The sequence below is a fragment of the Argiope bruennichi genome, chromosome 6 (genome assembly GCF_947563725.1).
Source record: "Argiope bruennichi chromosome 6, qqArgBrue1.1, whole genome shotgun sequence".
Classification (NCBI taxonomy): domain Eukaryota; kingdom Metazoa; phylum Arthropoda; class Arachnida; order Araneae; family Araneidae; genus Argiope; species Argiope bruennichi.
Window position 1 is genome coordinate 61,980,368 of NC_079156.1, and position 20,764 is coordinate 62,001,131.

A 20,764-nucleotide genomic window follows, 5' to 3' on the forward strand; every position below is an offset into this window, starting at 1 on the left:
ATTTATAAAAGAAACCTCTTGCTAAAAAGTGTATTTTGGAGTTCGTTTACGATTCTTTAACTGCGCACATTTCTTTACCAGCCTTTTACGTACTTTAATACGTAGTATAGATAAAGTATTATGATCATCAAAAAATTCGATCTCGACATTTTGACAAATCTTCATGTTTAAAACTCTGAGTTCGAGACATTTGGAAAATGTCCTTCCGTCTGTCTGTGACAAAGATAATTAAAAATGTTTTGAACTAGACGGATGAAATTTGGTATGCGGTCTTTATACAAAATTTGTAGACTTCTGTCAAATTTTGAACAAAATCTGCTCAGAGGGACACATGTTGGAATATAATTTAACACGATAATTACAAAACAACGGGAGTTAGATGAATATAATTTAGTACTCGGATTTAAATTAAAAGTGTGGACATATGCCAAATTTTAAGCCAAATCTAACAACCGATTGACTGTCTGTCTATCTGTACTTTCAAAAGAATGTAAATGCGACAACTCAAAAATGCAATGACTTAAATATTACAAATTTGGCATGGGAATTTTTTGATTAGAAGTGTAGTTTTACATTTTTGTTTCAATTGGTTGGAAAAAACGAGTCTAAAACACGATATTAGTATACTATCATATATTGACACGTGATTAATAGTATATTGTGTATTAATCTCTGGTATGTGGTTAATAGTATACAATTTTCGTGTACTATTAAACCACATGCCAGGGATCATTCTCCAAAATACCCGCCAAGAATGACACGATGAATTCAGTAAAAAATGTATCAGTGACAAATTTACGCCAAAGTTGAATATTTCTTAGCTATTGTAATTCGAATGCATGGAAGGCATTTTCTGAGATAGCACCTTTATTACTGAGTATGCTAGGAAGTTTTGAAAAAAACCTCATTTCCGCTGGTTTTCATCGGTTAAGCATAACAAAAAACTTCTATCCAACTTCACAAAAATCAAAGGGAATCAAAACTCTAACAATTTATATACACAGATATGTTGCGGCAACATTAAATCATTTTTTTGTGTGTGTCCATTATTAATGCTATATAATTGGGAATAAAGATTAAAATTGTATCAAATCTTAATATTATCATACTATAATTTTCCAAATTCTAAATTCGAATAACTTTTTATATACATAGACGAGTTATTTTTGACTAAAACTGGATGCAAATGCAAGATTCACTTATTAACCCACGTAACTCATCCTAGTAGTTTATTAGAGGGATTGAAAATGACGTGATCCCATGGATACTACATGCTTTTCTATCTGTATCAAACATTATTCCATATATAATCTCAGCTTATCTGATTGGTAAAAACTCTCATTGTATTTCTCATTTATGGAACGTAATTGCACATAGTACGCTGGATTGTAAAATGAAAAAAAAAAAAGTGGATTTCTTGAAAATTTAGAATGAATAAAATTAAAATTCACATAATGCGTAAGTTGCATAACATAACATTAATATATATCGTAATTTTACAAAGCAAAATTAACTTGAAAATTAGGACAAATAGACTCCATATTAAAGGAAGTGATAGATTTGGAAGCAAATTACTATAAGTGAATTCAGAAATTTTAAAATTTTGTTATAAATTTACTCTGTTTCAGCAATAAATCATTGCATGCTATTTTCATTTTTTTAAATACTCCTTCCGCAAAAATCTTCCACTGAAATTGAAGTAGAATGATAGATAATTCAAATTTGTTGTAATATTAATAAAGCTTTCACTTTTTAGATTTAAAAGAATGGTGAATCAGAGTCGCCAAATTGCGGATGGAATTTCAAAAACATTGATAAGATTATTTAAAAGAACTCTGATAAGATAATTTAAATGAATTCCAATTCTGCATCAAATTAATGCATAAATTAAGCTGAGTGAAATGAAAGTTATTAATAAGCAATTTTCTCGAAATTGACAGCCGTTAGTGATATGCTTAAGCGCATAATATATACCAAAATATATTACAAATTTTCGAATATCATGCATGGAATAGATTTCAATGTAAAAAATGTATAAAATACCCAATAAATTTTATCATGCATAACATCGTCTTTTTACAGGCAACAATATTTGATTTGATACACATATCGTAATTTTTCACATCTATGTTATTAATATTTCCAAGAAAATAAGATATGAATGAATAAGAAATCAGAAGTTATACTTCAGCTATTAATCTTTGCAGTATTTAATAAATTCATAATAAATAGAAATGAAATGTACCGAAAAATTAAAAAAAATAGTTAGTAGCTATTTTAGAAAAGTAATCTTTATTAAAATACTTATAAATAATGTATCATGATTATACTAAAACGCATATGATTATATTAAAAGCAAATTTAATAAATTAATACAGACTTGAGTATTTTGAAAATGTTTACATATTGTTTTCAAATTTCATTAGAATTTTTCGAAAACAATCGTAAACATAATTAAGAAGAACATAATGTGTATCAATCTTCATTATGAGCTTAAAATCAAAATTTAAAAACATAAGCTTAAACTGTCTAGAAAATTGAATTAATTCAGACTTACCTAAACTCAATATTTTCACGTAAATATTCTGATAAAATAAAAAAATACAAATTCTGCATTCAATTTAGTAGTAGTATAAGAAAAGAATAATAAATTTATTTGATAAAAATGTTGCCACATTCAAAAAAATCGCATGCCAGATATGAAAAATCTAAATTATTTTGCAGACGATTTTTAAAGTAGATATTTCCATAAAATTTTCTTTTATTTTTTTAGTTAGAAAGTAAACATTTGTTCAGACAAACAATAAAAAAATAAAATAAATAATAAAAAGTACATTTTTAAAAATAATGTTATTAAAAAAGTAAATCAAAAAATATTTATTTTTGAACTAAGTCAACCGTTAAAATCATTAACAATAATTTTTGAATTTTACATTAGTTAATTTTGAAATACCTTTTTTTTTGCCAATGGAGAATCAGCAGACATTTTAAAATAATTGATTGTTGTATTGTGTATCTTAATTTTAAATTTCAAGTGTGGGACAAAAATATGTTCTAAAATATTTCCTTTATTTATTTGATTTATTATTTCATTGTGTTTTCATTTTTCTGCTTTTTTTATGCAGTGTGAAATTAGGATCGCAAAATATTGTTGTACTTCATGGAACTGAAGGGATAAGAGAAGCTTTCAACAAAACTGAATTCCTTGGAAGACCTCCATCCAATTCACTGGAGCGTATAAATCCATACAGTAAGTTCCACCTAAAATATCAAAATAATGCATATAAGTGGGATTAAGAAAAGCGAAACTTTAAAATAAATTGTTCATTGATAATGTTTTTCTCTACATCTTAATATAATATATCCTTATGACAAATCTCTCCTAGTATATCCATTTCAATATTTTAATTTATGTTTTGATATTTGCATATACAGTGGCTCCAAAAATTGAGATTACACCTTACTTTTACTCGATAAATCCGATTTTCAATATAAATAACGCATTGGCGGGAAGTGCAAACATGTTTTTATTTTTACACATAACGAATGATTTAATTTAGAGTAAAAATAAAGAAAAATCAGAGAAAAACTTCTAATTTGAAAAGTTTCAGAAGCATTTTAAATAAACATACGCAGAATTTTGCATCAAAAAATTGAGAATACACAAATGAAATTTTTGCAATATCACGCATAGAAACAAAGTGTCACTATTAAGTCGCATGTCTTTTGGCTCTTATAATGGCCTCTAAATGTCATGGTACCAATTCGATCCATTTTTGGTGGCATCTGAAGATATTTTACCCCATTATTCTTGCAACACTTGTTTTAAATGGATTTTGTTTCTAATTTTGTGTTTTTGAATCACTTTTTAGTATGGACCACGAGTATTCAATTGCATTGATGTCGGGGTATTGTGGTGGTGTGTATAACTGCTGTTTACAATGAAAAAGACATCATATGTGACGTTATGTGCATTCTTTTTGGAGTCGTTGTCCTGCTGGAAAATGGAATTTTCATCTAAACCCAAATTTTTAACACTTTCCTTTAGACTGCTGCGACCATATGGTTCATCCAACTTGTTGCAGAAACTTTTCAAATCATAGGCAGAAGTGTAAGTGCTCAAATTGTGAGAAATGCCATTAGACAAACTGGATATAAAAGTCGCATTGTTAGAAAGAAACCATTCATCAGCTTGCAAATTCAGAAAAAGCACTTGAAGTTTGCAAAACCTCATCAATTGGAGACCAATAACCTTTGGAAGAAAGCTATATTTAGTAATAAAAGAAAACTCAACATTTTTGGCAGTGACAGCCCTCGTACTGTATAGTGAAAGCCTAATACTGCTTTGGATCCAAAAAATTTACGTCCTACAGTTAAACATGATGGTGACTCCTTCATGATTTGAGGTTGCATGGCTTCATCCGGGGTAGGAAATTTAATTTTTATAGATGGCATTATAAACGATATGGTTTTCTTGGATATACTAAGCAGAAATCTAAAGAAAAGTGCTAAAAATTTGGGTTTAGATAGAAATTTCATTTTCATTTTTCGACCCCAAACAATGCACGTAACGTCAAAATATGGCGTCTTTTTTTATTGTAAACAGTGGAAACAGTCTAAAGAAAAGTGCTAAAAATTTGAGTTCAGATGGAAATTTCAATCTGTGGCCCAAAAACACAAAATTAGAAACAAAACCCATTTAAAACAAGTGGTGCAAGAAGATTGGGGTAAAATATCTTCAGATACCGCCAAAAATTAGTCGAATCGGTACCACGATATTATGAAGCCATTATAAAAGCCAAAAGACGTGCAACTAAATACTGACACGTTCTTTCTATGCGAGATATTACAAGAATTTCATTAGCGTATTCTCAATTTTTTGTGTCAAAATTCTGCGTATGTTTATCTAAAATGCTTCTGAAACTTTTCAATTTAGAAGTTTTTCATTGATTTTTCTTTATTTTTACTCTAAATTAAACCATTTGTTACGTGTAAAAATAAAAACATGTTTGCACTTCCCGGCAATGTGTTATTAATATTGAAAGTCGGATTTATCAAGTAAGAGTAAGCTGTACTCTCAATTTTTTGAGCCACTGTATGTGTGCACTGTATTTTTTTAGCAAATACGAGCACCATTTTCAATTTGCCACTTTATTGCTTTCTTGGAATGGCATCTTTATGAGACGGTATGTGAGAAAGTTTTGGGGAGACCACCTCTGCTGGTTCAATAATTAATGAATTAAATACGGTTATTTCCAGGTCCTTTCTTCGGCGGAGATTTCCACGCTTGGAAAGAACAACGGAGATTTGTGGTACAGTCCATGAAGGACCTTGGTCTAGGAAAGACAAAGATTGAAGATGAAGTAATGGTAAGAGAGTAAATACTGAACTAATTGATGGCCATTTTATGCACATATGATGCATATTTAAATCTTTAATATATGCCATAAATAATCATTATAAAATTATAATATCTTATAATCATTTTTTTAATTCCTTATCGCATGATAATTTCAGAAATGAAATCAAAATTTAATTCTCATAATTAATTTATTGATCAGATAAGTAAGGTCTAGAAATGTTTTAATTTTTCGATATCGCCGCCAAAAATTTACATGAAATATTAAAAACCTTGAGCAAATGAAACTGAGTGAATAAACGAATTAAAATATATGAAATAAATTGTTAAAAGAAAATAATGAAAAAAATTAAAAAAAATAAAGTTATATAAAAGTATTTAAAAACGGCACAGTGATCAAATTACTATATTAAGAAAGATAATACTTTAAATTTTAAAAATTCTTCAAAGAATGTTGTATACACTCGACGAACATACATTTTCCTTGGATAACTTTCAAGTTATTCCGTTAATGATCAAAATTTCTCTGGGCGTTTATACTTTAGATTTTATTGATAAGAACCATGAATGTTGACTGCGACGGTACATCCACTTTTGACCACATATTACAATTGATATTATTTGACCATAAAAATGTCGAGGTCAAAAAATCACGAGACTTATTTACTTTCTAGTGCATAGTATAATCATCAAAAATTTGAGCTCATCAGCTTGGACCACAACCGAATGTCGGACTTCTCTGAATGAAAAAGAAATTATATTTATGTCTATCTGCCTATAAACATGATAGCTCGGAATAGCTATAATGTAGGTGAAAGTTAAAGTTCATATGAAATTTTCATCAAAGCTGACTTCCTTTCAAATTTCGATTAAAATCTGTTTATGATAATTCTGATGGTCTCTCTATACATGTTATACGGATACGATAGCTCAAAAAAGTGACAAGAAAAATAAATGAAATATGTCTGATCATTTTCTAATCAGAAAAGTAGATGGTATCAAATTTTGGTTCAAGATTATCCAAGATAATACAATTTTTGACCTTTCAATATGTACACGCATTGGCAGATTTCCAACTAAGCTGACAAGATATCTGCTTAATACGTCTAAGCTGAGTGAATATCGCTAGCAGGTTAATTAAAATGCTTTATTTTTCTACTTGACAAGTGAATAAATTTGTAGTCAATAAAAATTTTCTGAATTTCAATAATATTAGCATTTTATCAAATATAATTATTTAGGTTCCCACATATTTCATTAAATTTGCTTAATTATAAGAGTTTTTAAACATTATCATCTTCTTTATTAATATTGCGCACAATGTGGATGTAGAGTAATCTTGATTCAGTATAAATATATTTTATAAAATACATCTGCACGAAGTTAATTGAATAAAAAATTAGTAAATTAAATCATTAATTTGTTGATTAAGTAAAAATATATTGAAATGCAAAACTAAATCGACAAATTTTATAGCAATGCTCTATAATGTGTATATGCATTGCCTAATCCACCATTTAATGCACACAATATTCAAAAAGACAGCAATTAATTTAATAAAATTTGATTGTTTCAACAGTAAAATTACAGATCTATATGAAATTGCGAGTCTAAATAGCCAAAAAAGACGTAAATGAATATCAAATTCTCTTCAATGTAATACGAAGTAAAATACAAAATGGACCATATTCAAGAAATATACGCTTCGCAGAACACGGGCCTGCCTACCTCAAAAGGTTAAATCTGTCGAAGAGTGATCTGTGCAGTTGTGTTGGGATTGACGCGGTACTTCATTATGCTACAGAATGCATCCTCACAATCATATATACGGTGTATGAAAAAAGCCATCACCAAGCCTTAAACAAGAATGGCTGAAAAGGGTCAAGAGCAACTTCCTTTCCAGGCAAAAAATCCATAGGATCATAAATTTCATCAGTGAAAATAGATATCTTTTCTTGCCTCCCTACCTTTCAATATCAAAGACCCATAAGGACTAAGGAGAAAAAAAAGCACCAGTTTCTTCACGTACAATATTCATCAATATCTTTCAGAGATTTTCTTTGTTACCATTAGCCAAATTATTTTTATAACTGCATTTTCATCTAGTATGTTATGATAACAAGTAAACACATAATTCATTTTTTTTTCATTCATAATATCTTTAATCACATTATTATTCCAGATTATTTTTCTATAATATTTCAAAATAGAAAATAAACGGCTTTATTTTATTATTATTTCTTATATGTTTGTAAATTCTGTACATAGTTATTTTTGTTTTATTTTCTGAAAGTATTCTGGTATTTAATAAAATTCCTGTAACACGTTCATCAAATCGTTCAGTGATCAGAATGGTTACGGATACGGGGGTATGAGACGGCGCTCTATTCTGTGGAAATATATGAATAAAGAGAGAAAACTCTGTCGTTTTTTCCTTTTATATAATTTTTTTTGTTTTATTTACAATTAGCCGCCTTTGGCTACCAGCCGGTTCGCCAATCTTAATGTTCGTTAAAATTTTAATAATTAAATATTTTATGCAATTCCTACTTTAATAGCTTCTTCATCAAAATATTTTTAAACTTCAAATTTTGATGGTCATATAATTCACTCATAATATTATAAAGACCTTCAGTCATAACGTAATATATATATACATATCTCTAATTTTTCTCTTAGCTTCCGTAGAATTTATGCCTTAAATTAAAATAGAAAGGATTAATCTGCAATTAATATAATAATATTTTTTCTAAAACAAAGCATTTTTTTATAATATGATTACTGAAAACAGAGTCACTGAGCGTTTAAACTTTATGGGCACTAAATAATATCTTTCTTAATTTATGTAGTATCTCATGAATTTGTCAACAAAAGTTTTTCATATTAATCTTGAGCAAGTATATTAATTAAAAATGTTACATTTTAAATGCATAAAACACGAAGAAAATAAAACGAATCGTTTAAAATAATAGGTTGAAAACAGGTTAAAAAACTACTTAAAAACGATGTACTTAAGCATATACAAAAAATATATAGCTGCATAAATACAATTTAATTACAAAAGCCTACAACTAACCTAAAAATAATTTAAATCAAGTCCGCATCCATTGATAATAGTTGTCTACAATCAGAACACAATGCGCATGCGTGAATTTTCATCGCCAGTTACGGTAACGCAAATGCGTGAATTTTTCTATGCCATTTGGGGTAACGCTATACAGATTAAAAATTTTTAATTTGCTTTATTCTGTTTTATTTTAATTCAAAAGTACTTCAGAATGAATCTGAAAGATCGATTAATTAGCAATGTTTAATTTTAAATGCATCAAACATTAAGAAAATAAACAGAATCGTTTGAAATAATCCTGCCGAAAAATGTTAACCCTTTGCCTCATTACTGTTGGAAAAAAAAATCTGAAGCCTTACTCATTTGGCGGTGGGGAAATGAAAAGATCTTTTTGGCGGGAAAATTAGTTTTTAATTAAAAATTCAAAAAAGGGACCCCAGGTGCACATTCCCGACCTCCAAGGTATGTATGAGCCAAATTTGGTAGCTATAGGTCGAACAATCTGGCCTGCAGAGTGCCAACACACACACACACAGACGCACACACATATACACATTAAGCTTTATATAAGTATAGATATATGACAGAAGATATAAATTTTAATAAATGTTTTTCATTTTCAGGATGAAGTAAATCATTTTGTGAAGGTCTTAAAAAGTCACAGTGGGCAACCAATTGATGTAAAGAAGCCTCTGTCTCCAAGTATGTCCAACAATATAAGCGCTTTAGTCTTTGGGAAACGATATGATTATGATAATCCTGATCGCCAATTCTTGGACGAAAATCTGGAAGAAACGAACGAATTCGTCAGTGAGACTTCTTTAGAATTTTTGTTTCCCTGGATAAAACACATTCCTTTTATTTTTAAGAATCTGAATATTGAGAGGTCATTCGCAGCATTTCAAAGAATTCATATATTTTTCAAGTAAGGAACTTTTTTGATTGGTTAGTTCTTAACAGAAAGTCTTATAAAAAATTGTTTAACGAATTTTATCTGAAATTTTGTAATTTTATAAAATATGATCTTTATCAACAGTTTAATTGAAAGTGCGTAAAATTAATTTAATCCTTAAATGCCTAATTATTTGTTTTTAATTTTTAAAAAATCATTTATTATAGAAAAATAGTTATAGGTTACATAAAAAAATAAATAAATCCAAGTATAAATTTATTTTGAAAAATATGTATGCAGACTTTTGGTAACATACAGTATTTCCAAAAAAATCGAGCTTGTACCTAATATAATTTTCAAATACAACATCAAACATTGATAGCTTACCTGACAGCAGATGAGAAGTAATTTTTGAAAAATTAGATAGATCATTCCTTTATAGGGAACTCGGCAATAGAAACTATTTCTTCAAGTAACACTCTGAAATTTATCAGTCGTCACATTCAAATGTAAAAAATAAACGATGCAACTTACCTGCTAAAAATAATGTCAACTTATTTTTTCACACGTTATTTATTGTCTATGGTTATCAACGTGCTTTAGGAAACGGACACACTCGGGTTTTTGAATAAAATTAAGTGGAACTGATGTAGACAATTGACAAGAATCTACATTTAAGGGTTAAGCATTAGGTTGATTCAAACATAATTTAAGAATTTCGAAAACATATAGTTTAGCTACCTTTTAAAACAATTTCTGAAAATCATACTGCTTATTTCTTTTGATGTTACAAATCCTGTATTCGATCTTTTTGCTTTTGCTTAAGCATTAAAGCTTTTCCTAAGTATGTTTTCTAACCAATGGTTATATTAATTCTTTGAATGTGTTTTGAATCAGATAAACGGTTCAAAATTCGCCCATTTTAAGTATGGTCATTATTTGAAGCCAGTTAATGTTGTGGGAATCGGAATTTAGGTGGAATGGCGGTTTTGGCTTGTGGATGTGGTTCCATAACAGTTGTGCATGTCTAACTTTTTGGAGTTGTTGGAATTCGAGATTTCATTCATTTGTTGTTGTTGTTTCTTATGGCACTTTCCATGGACAAGCCCGCTGTTACGAAGACAGCAATTTTAAGCCGGTGGGATTTATAGTAGCGCCAACTAGAGCCAAGAGTACGACTTTGATACTCACGCATCACTCATTCGCTTGCCTAAACCTCTTTTGCACAACCCAGGACGCCCAGATCACGAGGAAGAGGCGCTACCCCTATGCCAGGACGCCAGCATATCATTCAGTGAACCCAGATGCCCAGATAGGAAGGGGGTTATCTTTGTGATTATAATTTAAACCTATTATTGTGATTACATATTAAACTTATTATATTACACAACATATTCTTTCACCTAGTTTTATTCAACGTTTTTTAATTTTATCTTAATTATATTAGCCTCGTGTTTTGAAGAAACGCTAGGACTCTTTCAGAACGGACCATTTTCTGTAAAAAAACCTATTTGAACAGCTGTCAGATTACGAGGATGTTATCAAAGTTGATGTCTTTCTTCAAGAGAGCATATGACTAACGAATTTAGCAACTGTCACACCCATTTCCAAGATAGTTCTTCAGACCCCATTAACATGAAATCAGAAGAAGATAGTTTTTTGTCATGTTTTGCTTTTTTTATTTTCGCTAAAAGAAAAAGTTATTAATGGCTGCAAACGGATACACGAGAAAGATTCCAAGTTCTTTTTCTTTCTTTCTTTCTTTTTTTTTTTTTTGTTAATGTGTACCACAAATTCTATAAATGCAGGATATTGAATTTGCAAGAAAGAGGCCAAATTGTTATTGAACAAATCGAAATGCATGTCACTTTCCGTTTTGATAGATAAAAGTTCTTATAAAATTAAACTGTGTTGATAGATTGAGTTTAAACTTTGAAAAATTAAAGTTCTATAAATATAAAACTTCGCAGATAAAAATTCTTCCATTGTTGCAAGATTAGTATTTTAATTCACTGGGAAGAAGTTAGTATTCATGCATCGATCTAAGAAGAATAAATGAAAAATTATGGCTAAGCAGCCATCAGAATAATAAGATAAGAGAATTGTGATTTTGAGATGGAAATTTTAAAGTTTTAAACAGTTTCTTTTACGTCATTGAAGCAGGAAAAAGTTAGCAAAGAAAAAGGAAGTGTTTTGAAAGGCGTAAGATACATGGAAGTTGATTGTTTTGTGTTACGTTTTGGACTCGTCAAACTACCACCAGTAATCCATTGAAGTTTAATCTTTAAGCTTTCAGTTTTCTAAGAATAAACAACAGTATGAAGAGGTGTAATGGTAGCTCATGAATGATGTTTAAGCTCACTTGTAGCGACCCTTTCACCTTTGATTTGGCGTAAGAGGAAACCCCTGAGTTCAGACTGTTTTCTCGTGCGAACTGGACCAAGAAATAGATGCTCCACTACTAAGCAGGAGACGAAATTCTCTTATTTATTATTGTTCACATTTACCTACTATTAAGCAAGGGTGGGTTCTAATATTTCAATTTTTTGATGCTTTTTAGCATTAATCAGATCATAATTTGGCATATCTTTGTTGAATTTCACAATAAACTGCTTAAAAAATTACTTCCCATTTCATTTTATAGAACTAGAGATAAACGTAAAGGGTATCGATATCTGTTTATAGATTTTGAAGAGTAGGATATTGTAATACTCCCATTTTTTATCTAGTTAAAAAGTAACTTTCCTATGTTGCTTTTATGCAAGGAAACTTATTTCAAGACCTTCAAATATGTCATCAGTAATCCAAGAAAAAAAATCGTTAGTTCGATGAAGAAAAAAAAATCTTCCGGAATTCACAAGTTGGAAAAATATTTTTAATGATAGATATTTACAAACACTTACAAAGCTATGTTGATAAAAGGTATTTATGCTCTAGTATTTTAAAAAGAAAGTCTAAAAATAGCATGTGACTTATGATGAAATTATATCAACAAATAAATAAACACTTAAAATATTATGATGATTAAGAATATATACTATTCATGAGAGCTAATAAATAGACTTTAAAATATTATTAAAAGAATGGTACATTTAATATTCGAATTAATAGAAATTCTTTTCCTCCTCTTTTTTTTACAGAAAAGAAGTAGACGCGCATGCAAAAACTTTGGATCATGGTCTTGTGCGAGACTTCATAGATCGATACCTATTGGAAATACAAGCCCAGAAAGAGAAAAATCCAAATAGTACCTTTCATTGTAAGCACTTAGAATGAAAGTAAATTTTATAATAATAAGTAATGAAGTAAATATTGTAATGATAAGCACTTAGAACGAAAGTAAATATTGTAATAATAAATACCTAGAACGAAAATAAATATTGTAATAATAATTACTAAGAATAAAAGTAAGTATTGTAATGATTAGTACTTAGAACTAAAGTAAATATTGTAATAATAAGTACTTAGAATGAAAGTAAATATTGTAATATTAAGTACTTAGAATGAGAGTAAATATAAAATAAGTAATTTAAGCATTTCTTCTTTGTTTTCATTTTTATATGGATAGAAACTCATTTCTGAATAAAAAATATTTTATCATAAAAATTTGAACACACTGAAATTTTTTTGAATGCTTAGGATGTTATAAGAAATTATAGATTTTTAATATCATTAAAACCAAGCTGTAATGCATTTTCTTTGTTTAAGAATTGTTTCATTTGCATATTTTCTCAGTCATTTTTTTATTGCGTTACAAATTTGAGGATCAATCAGCAATTCCTTCAATTATCAATTGCGAAGTAAAGAAATTAATAGTATTGTATTCGATAACTTTATGTTTTGAAATTCCCTAAGTCAAAATAAACCCTTTTTGGAATTATTGGATTATTTGATTGGACTGATTATTGGACCGAGAACTTGATAATACAAAATAAAAACCGAGATAGATAGTCTTAACACAAAATTGCACTCTCTGAACAAAATCCGTGAAAGAGAAATATGACTGTTTGTCTATCCGTGTGCATCTGAAAACTCGACACTTCATATCTAAACATCGTTTCGATATTAAACGAAACATTTTACACTCAGAATTAAGAAAATTCCGTATGCTTAGTGATGTATCACTCAATCAACTGCAGATTCTATATATACGATTGCGAACTAGTATAAGAAATAGAAGAAAGGAAACGTAAATTATAAGAATATCATAAAACAGAGAAAGGAAAAAAACTCTCGAAAATATTTATTCTTTTGGAACAAGCAGCATTTTTTTCTTCTCATTATTTTGATAGTTTTTAAGATGTAATAATACTAGATCACCATGACATTCTATGTCTGTTGTAATCTATTGCCGCCATTGTGGGGACATTGGGTTGCATGCGTATTTTAAGTTTTAAACACATATTGTATTTTTTATTTAAACAATGCAGGCAATCTACTGAAATCACAGTTTTAATTTTAAATGCCAATCAAAGTCTTTTAAGATATTTAACTGACTAATGCGACCAGCAAAACATTATAAACCGCCAATGAATTTCTGAATAGCAAAAGGTTAAAGATTAAATGCTGAAAATACCTTTAACCGTACTAACTTTATGGCAGAACAAGGTTTTATGATCAGCGAATACTAATTTTTATTTCGCAAAGAAAATCTACTTAGTTAAATTAAGGAAAAATAAATTAAATTAACATTGAGTCTTATTTTTTTAAAGATTATTAATTCAATATTTTTAACATCGTTCATAACCTTAGAACATAGTCGAACTTGTTTACTTTTTCAGATGACATGTTGATAAGTAATGTGCTTGATATATTTGGAGCCGGCAGTGAAACCGTTCGCACTTCTATTTTGTGGTTCATCTACTGCATGGCCGCCTTTCCTGACATCCAGAAAAAAGTTCATCAAGAGATCATGGAAGTTTTGGGTTCAGATAGAAGTCCAGAATTCCAAGATCTGAAAAGTATGCCTTACACTCATGCAGTTATGCTGGAAATAATGAGATGGAAGACCATAGTTCCACTCAATTTACAACACTAGTGAGTTCCATATAAGTAAAAATTAATTACATGTGATTCAGATAACTATAGGGTTGGCAACTGATTGCGGATTATGTCAATAAATGGTCTTAACACATTCTTTCGTTTTGTCAACAACGCAGATTGGATTATAAATCATCATTAAATTTTAACCTAGAAACCAAACGATAAATTGAAATGTGTACGTTGAATTACTCGCCAAACTGAGCGACGCAACTCAAGAAATGCGGCCAAAATTAGCAAATCTTAAAGGTGTTGTTTTTCGGAATGATACAGCCAAATCCCATGCATCTTTGATCACTCGCCAAAAATTATTGGAACTAGGTTGGGATGTGCTATCACATCCACTTACCTTGCGCTTCAGATTACCATTTATTTCGTTCCATGCAGAACTCCTTAAATAGTAAAAATTTTAATGACTCTGATGATATAAAATCACATTTAATCCAGTTTTTTCCTGGGAAAAATCGGAAGTCTCATGAACGTGAAATTATGACACTGCTTCAAAGATGGCAAAATATCATCAACAAAAACGGACAATACCTAATTGAATAAAGTCATATTTTTAAGCAAAAATTTTGAATTTTCCTTTTTATTTAAACTCTGCAATCACTTAGTTGTCAACCCAATGTATTGGGAGTACCGCATGTCAAATGTGAATGATTTTTTTTTCTTTTTTATTATTGTTGATGTCTTTACTAACTTTCAGAAGATTAAGTTATTAATTGGTTAGAGCAAACTTTATTAAACTTATGAAATGAAACACATTGTGTATTGATGTGGAAGAATTGTTTACTGAGTTGCAGAAATCTGTGAAGATGTTGCTCATACGGCAAGTTCGATGATTATAAAAAGATCTAAAAATTATGGGCGATGTTACAGAGATTTTTGAGATGAAGATGCAAAGAATGAAAATTATAAATGCAATATTTGCAATTTTATATTTTCTAATATGCACGAGTATAGGCTGCCATACTATTTGCTAATTCTGACCTACATGATAAATTAAAGCTCTACAAACAAACCATGAGATTTAGTACTATAAAATTTGGCTTAGAGCTAATTTTCGAGCAACAGGTGTTCTCTAAAAATGGGAGTTCCTAACTTTTAATTAGAAATTTATTGATATGTAATTTTTTTCCACAATTATTTCGAACTGTGTTATTATATAGAATAGTTATTATTACTATAATTTAAGAGTACAGTTTTTTAAAAAAATATGGAAGCAGACGAATTAAACTTAAAACACTATAGTGATAAATGCCTCGGTCCAGATATCCTAATCTCACTTAATTTATCCTCTTTATATTTTTATAAAATTGTACAGATTTCACTCTGTAATGAAATTGATATTTATAAAAATACAGAAATACTATGGGTAATTATTGTAAGAAACGGTGCTCGTATCTTTTGTATATTTTGCTTTACATATTCATTTGTTATGTGAAATGCATTTAAAGAATTCATCACTGTTCGAGAACTTCATTTCCCATCGAAGCATTTAAGATATATTTAAGCATTAAGAAGCATTAATATATATTTTTAGCTTCCATATTCCAAAAGGCAAACATTTATTAAGATTCAAAATTTCGGAATTCGTCAATTTTTTTGGGCGAGTGTTTGGCAAATATAATTCTAACGATTTTTTATAGCAACGCTAAAAGTCTTTTGTTACCATTTTTAAAATTTATCTAAAATGGCTGACTTCCGGCGAATGTTTTTGAAGGTTGGCGAAATTTTGTCGTGCTTGGTGAGAAATGAGATATTAATCAAATTTTACCAATCCTAACTAGAATATGAATAAAATATTCAATACCATTAATGTGCATTCTCATTTAAAAAAATGTTACTTTTGATCAAATTCCATTTTTAGTATAGTATTCTATATTAATAATTTTATAAAATTTTTTATGAATTTATGCATTCAGGCTTTTTTAATGTATGATGTCCCTTACAGTACTTTGGGTGATTCCACTGCTGGTGGGTACGATATACCTAAAGGAACAATAGTCGTGGCCAACTTCTGGAACGCACACCACGACCCTCGATATTGGAAGGAACCTGAAAAATTCAATCCAGAAAGATTTCTTAGCAAAGATGGCAAGTCTGTCGTCAAGTCAAATAATTTTATGCCATTTTCCACAGGTAACTAACTATCTTTAGTATTAAAACATTTAATTTTTAAAACATAAACTTTTAATAGTATACTAAAAAGTAGAAAATGATTTGTTCCTTCTTCTGTAATATGGCATTAAGTACAAAAGGATAAATGTTTGATGGGCAGATAGAAATATTCTAAATGAATTGAACTTTAAATCCCATTTATAATGCATTTTGATTTGTAATTTATATTTAGTGATAATAATATTAATTATGGTTTACATTTTCTTAGAAAATTACTTTCAATTCTTGCTTTAACTTTCATATTTTTGATAAAAAGAATTAATTTTTCGTTTTTTAGGGTATTAATAAATTTTTATTTTTACAATATTTTTTCATTTATTAATTTCTTTTTGTATTTTTTCATAAATTTTATTATTTACTTATTGTGGATCGGGTGATCAATATTTTTCAAATTTATTGCCAAATGTAAATCATTATGGTATGTGCTATCACATGTAACCAAAATTTTATTAAAATTGGATTAACCTTTTTCTCTCTGACAATACAAAAAAAATTTCGGTTGAGTTTATTTTGATGAAGGGATGGAAGCGAATCAAATGTTGCTGATTTGATATGTTGCGTTTTTTATAATGCGAACAGCTATAATGAGAGGCAGAAAAGAAACGCATCGACTTCAATATAATCATAATTTTTACACTCTTATTATTTCTCAGTGATCTGTTCTCCATTTCAATCTATTCCCCCCCCCCTCTGCAATTGAAAGGTCGGAAGACTGCCACCAACTCATCAAAGCTCCATCTATAACAGCTTATGAGAGCTGACTAGATTTTTATCCGTGAGGAAAGAAAATGGCAGGTAAATCAATAAAATCAAAAAGATAAAATAAAATGCAAAGTATAAAAATGAAATCCTATAAATGCTATTAATTTAATACAAATCGTATGAGACTAAAATTAATTTTAAACTTTATTAATAAGAAGCTTCTTACTTGAAGGAATGGTTTATGGAAATAGAGCAATAGAAGGTTTCCAGAAATAAAAATTTTAATCAAATGATGAAAGAGTAAAAAAATGTCTGACGACCACTGCTGTTTTAGATGGCCACAACCGCGTGTCAAGATCATACTTATTATATTCTCTGATAGAAGTTCCAAAAAAGGTATAACTGATATGTTATTTTGAACACTAAGGAATAATGATATATTAAGTTCCCCAACCAGTTTGTGTTTTTTAGTCAGTAAGACAACCTGCATGTTGGCAGAATAAAATTTTTCAATTACTTTATTATGTTTTTCAGGTAGAAGAGCTTGTCCTGGTGAATCCATGGCATACATAGAGATGTTCTTGTATTTTACTTCGATACTACAGAAATTTGAAATAGCTTTTCCGCCTGGAGCTAAAGTCGACTTCTCTGCAAAATTAACAGTCACATATAGACTGGATCCATTTATGGTGCGATTTATACCAAGGAACTGAAGAAACCCGAAACTGTATTAGAACAAAAATTCCATCAACAAGTCGATGTTTAAAACCCATGTGGTTCTTTGTATGAATACTATTAATAAAGGAAATAGGCAATTTGATTATAAAAAAAATTGGACGGTCTTCTGAAGAATGTTATGACTGCTTTAATTATATGGTACATTATGCAAGTATATCTATCGATTATAATTAAAAAATTTCATTCCAGATAAATAAAAGCTGTTTTTTTCCAAATTTCGATTGCCAATAAAAACATAAGAATAGAGAGGAAAATGAATTTAAACAAACATGGATAATCTTCAGTGTAATCTCCATGAAGATTCAGGCATGGTATGGTATGGTATTTTGAGGTTTAGTGGCGAAAGAGCCAAAAATGGCTATACTGCGCCAAACAAATGGTAAAAATGTGTCTAATACAATTCAGTCATACAATTTAAAATTAGAAATATGATTATATGGAAGACAAATAATGAATAGTAACAGTGGTATTAAAAATGCAAATTACATCCCAGAAAGGAAAATTTTCCCAAAATGTCAAAAGATTAAAATATCAATGAAATTTAAAAAGATAAAAGTGCAACTCTCATAATAAAAAGACAGGTACAAAAAATTACGGAAACAAGTGAAAAATATCATTGTAACCTTTTAATTCGATGTTTCTTCAAGTATTTCTTATGAATAGGTGTATTTGAAGGTTGACTGTAAAATTTTTTTGGGTCAACCCATTGAACCATACTTTTTTGAAGACTTTGTCTAAAAACAGTTTTGTCCACTGTGCTGGAATCGGTAGAAAGTTCCGGAGCAGGTGGGGTTTCATCAATTGTTTCATGAGGATTATATATTATTGCATTATCAGATTCTATTTCGCTATCAGTGTTTTGGTTGGGTTTATCTGTGGACATAGTTTCAATCACAGAGTTGGCTTCGTCCATTTTATCATATAATTTGGATTTAATGGTCGAAGAGCTAAAATTAGCGACTGGCATAGATTGGGAGACTTCTCGAGGTGAAGTCTTCCAAAATTTAGAACTGGATACATTTTCAGAATTTTGCTTGTGTTCTTTATATTTTTTCTTATATGTAACTGTTTTAAATTCATGAAGGTCCTGTGGCATTTCACTGGATGGGACATAAGTTTCACATTCATGACCAGTTGGCTGAGAAAATTTTTTAGAAGCATTTGGAGTATTTTGTGAAGAAGCTATTTTGGGATTTTCACGAGGCGATACGACATAAAATTTTGAAATTTTTTCAGCCTTGTTAACCTTTTTTGTTTTAACAGGAGAAGCCTTTTTCACCTTTTTCGTGTCCGTAACAAGTTTAAAACCAGTTAAATCAGGTGAAGCAGAAACGACTTCACAAACTGGGGGAACAGAGCGTGGAGAAGGTATTAGAAGATTATTTGATTGGACTGGATTGGATTGTGCAGAGTCGGACTGTTTCAAACTAATGCCAGAATTTAGATCATTTAGATCCCATTGGGTCGATATGGTAGACAATTTTTTGACGACAGAAGCATAATCATTTCCAGCGGTAGAAGTTTTAGATTTTATTAATTTTCGGGCTTCTTGATAAGATATTTGGTTTTTTACTTTAGTTGAAATGATTTCTTTTTCCGGCTTCCAGGCAAAACAGTTCCGAGAGAAAGAAGTATGCTCCCCTTTGCAATTCACACACTTCTCTTGAGCAATGCAATCAGTACTGTCGTGACCGACTTCTGCACAACGGGCACAAGTCAAAGTCCCGCGGCAAGAAGATTTGGAATGCCCGAAGCGTTGGCACTTGAAACAACGTAATGGATTGGGAACATAAGGTCTGACAGCAAGGCGCATATAACCGGCTTTTATGTGATCTGGTAATTTAGAGGAAGTAAACGTCAAAATTAAATGCTTAGTGTTCAGAAGCTGGCCATCTCTCCGTATAGATATACGCCGTACATGGCTCACCCCCTGTATTTGCAATTCTTTAGTGATTTCCTCAATCGGAACATTGAACAGCTCCCCACAGGAAATGACTCCTTTAGAGAAATTCAGAGATGCATGGGGAGAAACAGTGACCGGGATATTTGAAAGTGCTTTCATTTTAACAATTTGTTGAGATTGCTTGCGAGAACATACTTCGACCAGTAAATCACCACTTCTGAGCTTTTTAGTGCTTTTGACTTCACCAACAGTACTAGTAATAGCCTTTTCCACCAAAAACGGAGAAACAGAATGAAATGTTTCATTAGTGTCCGATGATCTTTTAATTACAAAAAAAGTAGGAAAATTTGTTGCTGTTGAGGTGTTGGAAGTAATTTGTTGCCCACCGAAGGGAGCCCGTTTGGTTTTACCCATACGACATTGACTTAAATTCAGGTCCGACAGCACCGCCCACCATGGAGCCCAACAAGGGAAGGCAGCCACCGGCTCTGGCCATTCCCAGCCTCGGCGCTTACCCTAGTGCTAGCCGGAACCTATACGCTCGGAGTTACCCCCGGGGACAGTGACCACCCTTAACGCCAAGCCCAAGGAGTAACCCCTTTGCTTGATCCCTAGCAGACTAGCCACTCAGGTGACTAGGTACCAGCCGATTGATACACCGGGGACCACAGTGCACCACCCGTCTTTCTGATGGGTCACCACGCACGGCCAACACGTGGGGTTTTGGCTGTCCATGAGAAGCAAGAAGCAAACAGAGCGGCGACAGCTTCTCATGGAGAGCTCCCTCGCTTGCCGTCGAGGGAAGGAAAAAACAGCAGAAAGCAGAAGGTGTAGGGGAGTTTGAACATGAAGGGAGTAAAGATCCCTGGGTACCTCGGGGTT

General features: G+C 30.5%; 1 protein-coding gene across 1 annotated transcript in view; it reads left to right on the forward strand.

The window, feature by feature from the left end:
• LOC129971757 (uncharacterized) overlaps positions 1–18,130 on the forward strand; it is a 40,467-nt gene extending 22,337 nt beyond the window's left edge. The window contains exons 10-16 of the mRNA XM_056085732.1: positions 3,126–3,250; positions 5,260–5,369; positions 9,050–9,351; positions 12,459–12,577; positions 14,100–14,355; positions 16,313–16,500; positions 17,776–18,130. Coding sequence (XP_055941707.1) covers positions 3,126–3,250; positions 5,260–5,369; positions 9,050–9,351; positions 12,459–12,577; positions 14,100–14,355; positions 16,313–16,500; positions 17,776–17,954 — 1,279 coding nt within the window. The 3' untranslated portion in view covers positions 17,955–18,130. The remainder of the gene's footprint in view (positions 1–3,125; positions 3,251–5,259; positions 5,370–9,049; positions 9,352–12,458; positions 12,578–14,099; positions 14,356–16,312; positions 16,501–17,775) is intronic.
• The last annotated feature ends 2,634 nt before the right edge of the window (positions 18,131–20,764 follow it).